Source organism: Gastrolobium bilobum, unplaced genomic scaffold (genome assembly GCF_033153095.1).
Source record: "Gastrolobium bilobum isolate Gb01-03AN ecotype WA unplaced genomic scaffold, APGP_CSIRO_Gbil_v1 utg500, whole genome shotgun sequence".
Taxonomy (NCBI): Eukaryota; Viridiplantae; Streptophyta; class Magnoliopsida; order Fabales; family Fabaceae; genus Gastrolobium; species Gastrolobium bilobum.
The window spans coordinates 1,874,230-1,884,323 of NW_026896335.1; the positions used below are offsets into that span (position 1 = coordinate 1,874,230).

A 10,094-nucleotide genomic window follows, 5' to 3' on the forward strand; every position below is an offset into this window, starting at 1 on the left:
CAACATAAAAAATCTGGTTCATGTTTGGACTTGGAGCAATTAAGATTACATCAAGGAGGCGTTTGAAAGGTGTGTTGCGGTTATGTTGGGCTATATATCAATTCTATAATGAAAATCATCATGAAGTTATATAAAACGAAACACTGACCATAGAATTTTTCTTTTGAATTTGGAGGTGCATCCTCGGTTGTCTACCCTTTACCTCTTTTCACCAAATTCGTTGAAAAAACAGAGTTGTTGTTGGTGTGAAAATATGACTGGAAAGGGAAAACCGGATTGATGTAAACAAAGTTATGTTTTATCCTTTTTTGAAGTTGAACTTTTGTTAATTGGCTTTGCTTGTGGGGAGTTACAAAGAATATAAGTTTTGGACCTTTCACTTTATTTGTTGAATGAGAGGACGGATTCTTTAGGAGTACCAAACCAAACAACCAATCAAAGTGAATCTTTGAATTTCTCTTTTTCCAACCCTAAGACTGCCATCATAACCAATCCCTTACTTACCCCATTCCTTCCTTTTTAATGCCGTGTGGGTCACAGTGTGTATGAAATCCCCAGCACCATGTGGGTGATGGATCTTATTCTCTGCCTTTAGGGGTCTACTGTTTACTACAATGAGGTTCCTATGATACAAATCCACACCCCCATGTGAATCCTATTTGCTGATATTGCTCAAATGTAATGAAGTTGATAGCTTTTCATTAGCTGAGGTATATGGATCAATGTTTTGGGTTGAGAAAGTAGAAAGTAGAAACTGAGTGGAGTTAGCCGTATTGAACCTTGCAGCCTCGTGTTATTTCTTTTTGCAAATAATTAGAGAGAGAAGTAACTCTGATTAAAAGTTTATTGGAAATGAGTTATACAGTACTAATTAACAGAATATCTGATACAAAAATCGTTAATGTTTATTAGAAATCACATAATATGTGTATAGTTGAATGAATTATAAAAATCTAACCTAACTTTGCCTTTTTTAGAATGTTTCCCACAGATAATGCTTCTTATGCATCAGTGTGAAACACATATACTCGTGATAGAATCAAAAATGAAGAACCAACTATAATCAAATAATGAAAATTATATAAATGTGAAGTGATGTATATAAAACTGTATGTAGCATCTACTACGTATCGCCGATAATGATCATGTGCAAGTTTTATATATAATCTTTCCTCAAACTCAACAAACGCAACAAAGAACATGTTAAATTATATGAAATGTGTTAGAGAATAATATTACTGGCCTTAACAACCTCCCCATTCTTCATCTCAAACTCAACATAGCGAATTCAAGTCCCAACCTTCGGGCGGCACTATACAGAACGCATAAGGCCACCTGACACTTAAATTATATAAGATAACACCTTAAAGTATGAACATGGCATAAGTTAATTTGCAGAGCCCATGGTCTGCCTCTACTAGTAGGCCAATTTATAGTTATCCTGTTATTACTATTTTTTCAAAAATTAATTATAGCATAATCGTTATTTAGAAAAAGAATTTAGTAATTTACAGCTAATTATAACACAAACAATTAAAATAAAAAATATCTTATCTATTAAACAATTGTACCCGACATTTTGGTTTGGTCGTAATCAGATAAGGTTGGTGACGGACGGCAGGTATTGTGACACGTGTTAAGTTTCTCTCACTAAGAAAAGAAAAAGGATTATTCTATTGTATGTTGTTGTGCTGTGTTGTATTGTATTGTATTGTGCTGTGTTGAAAGGATGAAAGGGGCCGAACTCGTTGGGTGTGTCCTGCGGAACAAGGTTTCCATCGTCTGATTTCATTTCCATTACTCACACATCAAGCAAAGGGAGAGAGAGAGAGAGAGAAAGAAAGAGAGAGAGAGAGAGAGAGGTCTTTCATTTTCTCGGGAAAATGGAGGATTCTTTCTTCGATCTTGTGGAGTTCTTGAAGAAACCCTCGATAACCGAGACATTCGTCGACATTTTGTTATGCGCGGTCCCGATTTGGCTCGCCGTGATGATCGGCTTGGTGATCGGGTGGTCGTGGCGTCCACGGTGGACGGGACTCGTCTTCCTCGGCGTTCGCAGCAAGTTACGCTTCCTCTGGACGGCACCGCCGGGGTTCGGTGCCCGCCGCCTCTGGTTTGCCTTCACCGCCCTATCCGCCTTCTCCATTTGCCGCACCTATTGGTCCAAGGCCAAAGGTCAAGATCCCTCGCCTTCGCAATCCGAGAATGCCGACTCCAATTTGGGGAACGCATCTAGGTAGCTGCTCAATTTTCCTCCTCTTTTACTATCATTATTCAATTAAATGTTATCTTGTTATTCTGTTAATTCGAATTAATTCGTTTTCTTTCGAAACTGATCTAGACCGTGCTATGTTTATCTTGTTCCTCCAATGATGGTTAATTTGAATTTTTAAAAGTGTGTCACGACATGTTCATCTCCGATATTTAAAAGGGTAATACTTTAGTTTATGACAAGAACTCCTCAAAAAAGAAACCAGAACACGCAGTATTGAGGATGGAACTAATTTTGAATTCAATTATATTATCCATTAGGCATGTAATGTAATATTTACTTTGCAATATCTAATTTGTTTTGGTTGATGTTAGGAATATTTTAGTGGCTACCGCACACAGTTCATTTTCTATTTGGCAACTGGAATGGCTGATCTATCCCTTTCTTGGTTTTTAGAGATTGGTTGTAGCATTGATAATCTTGCAGTTTGTAGTGATTCTTCACCTCAGCACTTTACTCCCGTAGTGATTATGTGTTTAGGCCTTTTTCTTTTAACCTTGCTTGATATTAGATTGATGGATTTTCTTCTGTGTGTCTAATCTCGTTCTTTATGACCATCAGCTTCTGTTTACTGTATCTTGAATTTCATAAATGCACATAAACATTATTATATTGATGTTTAATTATTACCTTTGTAATTGCTTACTTATACTGTGGCTGTATTGCTAGAAGAAGAATGTAGTGTTTTATTCATTTTGCAACTTGGTTATGGCACATGCATTAGGTCCAGTGATAAGGCTGAGGAGAGAGGGCAGGATATTGTTACACAGACTGATTTGGAAAATCTTCTTCATCTTCTTGATGGGAAGGACGGAGTGATGGACTGGCAAATTTTTATGGATAGGACAACACCAAGTATGCAATACCAAGCTTGGCGTCATGATCCAGAGGTAGATTCTGATCAATTTTCATCTCACGCAGATTCTGTCTATAATCTGACAAAAAATCATACATGTCCTATATTGATTATTTATTTGGATATCCTTTCTATAATAGGCACTTTTTTTTTTGTACATATATCAGAGGCACTTTTACCTCCTAGTTCAAAGTGGATTTATGTCATTGAGTTATTTCCATTTCATATTTCACACCCAAAATAATTATTACTGTGATCATCGTCAATGTTGATGATTTTTTTTGTAGTTCCGCCATGAAAATATATCAACATCTGATATTGGATCTGTTAACAGACAGGTCCTACAGTTTACCGTAGTAGAACTGTTTTTGAAGAGGCAACTCCAGAGTTGGTGAGGGATTTCTTCTGGGATGATGACTTTCGTCCTAAATGGGATCCTATGCTCGCATACTGCGAAGTATTGGAGGAATGTCCTCATAATGGGACAATGATTGCTCACTGGATTAAAAAGGTATTTGGACCAAAGATCTTAGAGACTGTTGTAATTAAAGTGTGTAATGGTGTGATTCACTGATAATTTATTTTTTGTCCGTAGTTCCCCTTTTTCTGTAGTGATCGAGAATATATTATTGCTCGAAGAATATGGCAGGCTGGAAATACATATTATTGTGTGACAAAGGTATGGTTGTGACATGATTTACTACAATTTTATGGCACTTTCTCGAGGCTTGTTTCTGTTTTTCTTTACTGTGGCCTCCCTTTCACTCTTCCATCGCTAGAAAAGATAGTCCTGTTTTAAAACTCTTAGTGGAAGTTTCGTTTTCTCGCCAGAAACAATTGAGCAGGGAAACATGAATTATATGGCTTGAAGGAAATGAACAAGTGGAAAGAGGTCCCTAAAAAATAAAAAATAAAAATTATAAAAATGAAAAACACAAAATCATAGTTGAACTGGTTATTAACATAACAAGATAATACTAACGGGCCCTATAAGTTGCTAGGATTTGCCTTGGGACTATAGGAGTACATGACAGGATAGAAATTAGTCTGATGCCATTCCATTGCCTTTGCATGACAGTTTCGTAAGTCTTTAATTCTTTATTTCATCAATTGCAAATATTTCCTAATTCATTCAAAGAATTTGTTAAGTTGATTAATTGTTTTTTATGCAATCCACTTCTCATATTTCATTTAGTAACTAATCTTAATTTGCTTAAACATGTGTCTGTGCTGTTGATTATAAAAACACACACAAAATACATAATGATTATTCTGATTAAGCACAAGGTTTATTTATTACTATTTAATCTTCAATGTTGTAGGGAGTGCCTTATCCAAGTTTGCCAAAACGAGATAAGCCTAGACGTGTAGAACTCTATTTTTCTAGTTGGGTAATTAGACCTGGTAAGAATTGTCAAAGTTATTTGCTTGTTAAACTTCATTAGTAATGTTTCAATTGCTAATTTTGGGAAATTGATGCAGTGGAATCTCGCAAAGGAGATGGTCAGTTGTCTGCATGCGAGGTTATCCTTTTACATTATGAAGACATGGGGATTCCCAAAGATGTTGCGAAATTGGGAGTCCGCCATGGGATGTGGGGAGCTGTTAAGAAATTGCACTCTGGAATGAGAGCTTACCAGAATGCTAGGAAAACAGAGGCTTCTTTGTCAAGATGTGCATTGATGGCTAGTAAAACAACCAAGATTTCATCTGACAGAAACTTGCATTTGTCAGAGCTTGCGTCTTGCAAGGAAGGGACAGTGCAAGCCATAAGTGATACCAGACAAAACAGTCATGGCATAGACTGGAAGTGGGTGGCTGTAGGTGGGACTGTTGCTCTGGTTTTGGGTGTTCACAGTGGAGCGGTAGGGAGAGCGTTGTTATTGGGAGCAGGGCACAGATTTGCACGGAGGTGAATGATCTAGGAGCTGGTCAATACAAAAGTCCCATTTATAACCGTTCTGAAGATTCAGCGCAATATATTTAGACCATCATATTTATCACTATCAAATCTTAATTTTGTGGTTAATTTTTTTTTTTTTTTTGTATTAGTTTAACCTTTTCAGATTCATCTCGCTCTTGCCTATTAGAATGCAAAGCTGCAATTACATTTTTTATTTTATTTTTGTAAGTTATAATCATTTCAAGAGCGTTGTTATCAAATTATGGATCCGTTTTTATATCTTACCAAGATCATTTGCGTGGCTCAACAATTTGCTCTTGGCGCCGTAACCAAAAAGGTAAAAATAGAATCAGCATAAACTACATAAAGATAATTATAGTAAAATGTAATTTGTTAATTGAGTTTTTTAGAGTTTTGGCTTAAGGCCTGTTTGTTTGAATTTCTTTTATAATAATTACATAAATTTTTTTTCAAAAAAAGTAAAAGGCTTAAATACTCTTTTTAGTATCTTTCTTTAAGGTTATAATAACTGATAACTGAATAGGGGAAAAGAATGAGATTTCTTTTTCCTACTAGTGATATATTAAAATGTGTGCAATAATTTTTTTTACTTTTTGTTTTTGAATGAGAGGTGGGACTCATCACATCTTGTGTCTATAGTAGGAGAAAGTATTTTCCTATAACATGAGAAAAGAGGGATCCAACTAAATAAGAAGGTTTAAAAAATATTTTTAAAAAACTAAATGCACCCTAAGGATGCTCCAACTGCAAACACAAAATAAAACGAGCATTTTACAGTATTGATTATGAAATGCTAAGCTAGAGTAGTTGAGCTCAATAATTTTGTAGTAAGACAGAATGATGATTGGATGTGATATTGATGTCCCAAACGCGGTTGTCCATTATTTTGTCTGTGACGTTCTGACGTCTTCGTTTTTTTTTTTTTTTTTTTTTTTGTATGTACTAAACATTATTTTTGTTTATGAGGAAGTTAATGGTGTACATATTAACCTTAACAATATGATAGTTTTTTTATGGGTTTATCATCTATCATTTAACATGACCACAAAATTTTTTCTACACACACAACATTTTGTGGGGCCCGCAGCAAAAAAAAAAAAAAAAAAACTTCGGCACGCAAAACGAATCTCTATAACATAACACAATCACTTTTCCTACAACATAACTCTTATAAAACCCTTTTTTTATATACAGTCTTGATTATGATTGACAGTCCATATTTAAAAAAAAAAAAAAAAAAAAAACTACATAACAATATGATAATTTTTTATATATAAAAAAATATTCTTTTGTGCTGGCCCAATAATATTTTGTAGTTGGGGTTCATAATGTACTAAATGGAAAGACAAAAAAAAAGGGACAAAAAGGAAGAAAATAAATAAATAAAATTAAAAAAATAAAATATGAAAATTATAAAAACAAAAATAAAACAATAAAAAACGATATATAAGAAAAAATAGAGAAAAAAATAATTAAATAAATAAATATATAAATGAAGGGAAATATAGGAGAAAAAAGACTAAATAGAGACTCTATAATGTATAAGAAGAAAAACCGATCTACCACTCCCTAGTGCTAATAATTTTCCTCTAATAAGTCCTAAGATATACATATATCAATTTAGTTCTCATTACAATAAATTTTGTTAGACAACTTTTCCTAAAGTAAGTTTTGGCGACATCTTCTTCTCTTTGTATTAGGATCTTGATAACAAATTTTTATTCTCACAAAAGCAATTTTTAACAACCGTTGTTATTTGTATCTTTCATCGAATATCCTCATTTCTTATATTATTCATCCTTGCATGACCACATATTCACCTTATTTTCCATATTTTCGCTACTCTCATTTATGCCTATGTTGCCGGTGTGCTGGTCGACATTAAGCTCTGTACAACATTATAGGCCTTATTGTCATTTTATAAAACTTTAATTTTTTTTAAAAAAATTGTGATCATATAAAAATCCTAATGCACTGTTCGATTTCATTCAACCTACTCTGATTCTATGATTTTCATGAATATCAAATAGATCCTTAATATCTAAAAACATATTTCTTGAATACCTCGTGTCCCAGAAAATGCACGTTGTAGGAGCAAAATCACACTTCATATACTCAGTCTTACTTTGACTTGGCGTAAATTCTTCAAAATCCAATATGTTTCTCCACAATTCTAATTTTTTATTAACACCAACCTTTAGTCTAATCAATAAGCACAATATTATCAGCAAATGGCATACACCTTGGCACTTTGTCTTGGATATCTTTTATTAGTTTATCTTTAACTAGAGCAAAAAGAAAAGTATTGAATGCAAATCCTTAGTGCACACTTATCGCGATAGGAAAATAATATGATGTTCTATTACAAGACTTTTTTGTTGTAAATATTCTATTACAAGACTTTACACATGTAGTAGCACCATCATACATATCATTGATCACATTTATATACTTTGATGATACTTTTTTTTTCCTCAAAAACTCACCATAGAACCTTTCTTGGAAACTTATCATACACCTTCTTGAGATCAATTAACGCTATATGTAGGTTCATCTTCTATTCTCGATATCTTTCCATCAACTATCATATCAAGAAAATAGCCTCCATGGTACATATTTCCAACATAAATTCGAATTGATTTATAGAGTTTTTGGTCTCTATTCTCAAACTATGTTCAAAAACTCTCTCCCATAACTTTATAGTAAGAATCATAATCTTAATATTTCTATAGTTAGAATAATTCTAGATATCTTCATTATTTTTGTAAATAGGCACAAACATATTCTTCCTCCATACATTAGGCATCTTATGAGTTTGGAGAATCCTATTAAAAATATTTGTCAACCATTTTATTACCACATCTCCCAAGCATCTCAACACTTTAGGGACACAATATCTGGTTCCAAAGTTTTACTAGTCTTCATTCTTTAATGTCTCCTTAACCTCAAGTGCTTTAATTATATGCGCAAATCTTTTGTTCAAATCATCATAAGCATCCTCCAAATCCACCTCACTTTTGTTAATATTCCCATTAAAAGTTTGTTACAATAGTTCATTCACCTTTCTTTGACTTCTATATCTCTTACTAAAAGTTTTTTGTTTTCAATCATGATGTATCTAATATGGGTGAAGTCTTTACTTTTCTTATCCCTTATCTTTATAAGTATACAGATACCTTTTTCACCTTATTTTCTCCCAAGTAATTTGTCCAAATTGGAAAAAACTTTGCTGCTAGACTATCGCATGACTTTCATAACATTTCTTCTTACTAGGACATTCATGCAAATATCTAAGGCAATCGATTTTCTATTTAATTGTCTCTCGGATCCCTTTATTCCACCATCAAATTTTCTTTGTTTGAAAATTTGTTCCCTTTACTTTACCCTAAGACCCCTTCCTAGTTTATGTATACAAATAACCATCTTGTTCCACATTTCTTCTACTTCTCCATCTAACTACAATGGTCCTTCTTGAAGCATTATTTCCTTAGACTTGTCCTCCTCCTTTAGCTTCCACATATTATTTTTGGTTCTTGGCACTCTTCTGCATTTTTCTTACTTTGTTTAACCGAATCTCCAAAGCTACCAACTTATGTTGAGTAACTACACATTTTCCGTGGTAGGCTTTACAGTCTACACATGAGGTTCTATTTTTTCTTCTAGTAAGAAAGAAATCAATTCGGCTATAATTTTGGCCGCTACGATAGGTGATTAAATGTGACTCCCTTTTCTTAAAAATTGTGTTCAACAACAACAAATCACAAGCTAGTGCAATGTTTAGGATACTTCTCCAGTCTTATATCAAGTCCCATAATTAAAATGTCCTTGAATTCTATCAAAACTTCCCTTGCTTTGTCCAATATGTCCATTTAGATCTCCTATAATGAAAATTTTCTCCTTGTGTGGTATCCCTCGTAAAACCTCCACCAAATCTTCCTAAAATTGATTTTTTATCATATACTTGTATCTAACTTGGGTGGCATAATATTGAAAATTAAATCACCCTCAACAAGCTTAACCAGAATAATCTTGACTACTTTTTTTTTAACATCAACAACCATGTCTCTTAAACTTTTATAAATCATAATATCCATCCCATTTTTCACTTTTGCTCATATTTGTGTATCCAACTTGAATTCGGTGCCTTCCACTTTCATAGAATTTTCCCTAACCCACTTAATCTCTTGCAAGCACGCTATATTCACTCTCATTTTAGCCAAAACATATGCTAACCCCCTAAACTTACTCACGAAGGTCCTTATGCTCTAGATTATGAATTGCATCATTATCTATTGGGCTTTTTTTGGTGATCAAGCTCACCCATACATGTGCTGGGATCCTGACATAATTGTCATCAAATCAGGTTGAAGAAGTGGCGATGTGCTTTGGGACAAAGACTTTAGCCCATTTTTCGCTACACCTGAGGTTCAGTGCAACATGTTGTTAAGAACTATATGCTCCAACGAAAAATCGTAAGGATTCATATCATATAGATAAATGTTTTCTTTTATAGTCGGCTCGTTACATCTGGCGTCAACCCTCCTCCTTTACCCTAGCTTGAGATAGGCCATACATGTATACATAATTTTATGGTATTGAAATATAAGATAAAAATGAGTGCTTCAAAATTATTTTATTAGGTGATTTACGACGACTAGAATTTAATGATATTATCAAATTATTTAATTGGAATAATATGCTCTTAAGAATAATTAATTATTCTATTAACTATAGCTATCTATTTTATATATAAAAAATATTATTTTACTAACAATCACCCGAAATTATTATATATAAAATAATAAAATAACATAAAAAGTACAAATTCTATCAATTTTTCATCTCATAAAAATTTATTTGATATGTCAAGATGCATTAAGATAGCGTTTTTTATTTATTCTATAAAAAAATTAAAACAAAAAGATAAAGTTGAATTAAATTTTCAATATGAATTTTTTCTATTGCAGGAGTTTCATTTATTTAAAATATTTTATCACAAACATTTCTCAAAAATTGAACTAATTCAACATGTATTAAATATT

At 33.1% G+C, this 10,094-nt stretch overlaps 1 protein-coding gene across 1 annotated transcript; it reads left to right on the top strand.

The window, feature by feature from the left end:
* Positions 1 to 1,703: 1,703 nt before the first annotated feature.
* LOC133299050 (uncharacterized) lies at positions 1,704 to 5,291 on the top strand. The gene is made up of 6 exons (XM_061498450.1): positions 1,704 to 2,236; positions 2,997 to 3,162; positions 3,463 to 3,639; positions 3,724 to 3,807; positions 4,451 to 4,532; positions 4,611 to 5,291. The coding sequence occupies exons 1-6, from the start codon at positions 1,884 to 1,886 to the stop codon at positions 5,042 to 5,044; spliced, it is 1,296 nt and encodes a 431-aa protein (XP_061354434.1). The 5' UTR covers positions 1,704 to 1,883; the 3' UTR covers positions 5,045 to 5,291.
* Positions 5,292 to 10,094: the final 4,803 nt, after the last annotated feature.

Coding starts and splice junctions, on each gene's coding strand:
- LOC133299050 (XM_061498450.1), top strand. CDS start 1,884: ATGGAGGATTCTTTCTTCGATCTTGTGGAGTTCTTGAAGAAACCCTCG. Junction 3,640..3,723: donor TTGCTCACTGGATTAAAAAG/GTATTTGGACCA, acceptor TTTTGTCCGTAG/TTCCCCTTTTTCTGTAGTGA. Junction 3,808..4,450: donor CATATTATTGTGTGACAAAG/GTATGGTTGTGA, acceptor TCAATGTTGTAG/GGAGTGCCTTATCCAAGTTT.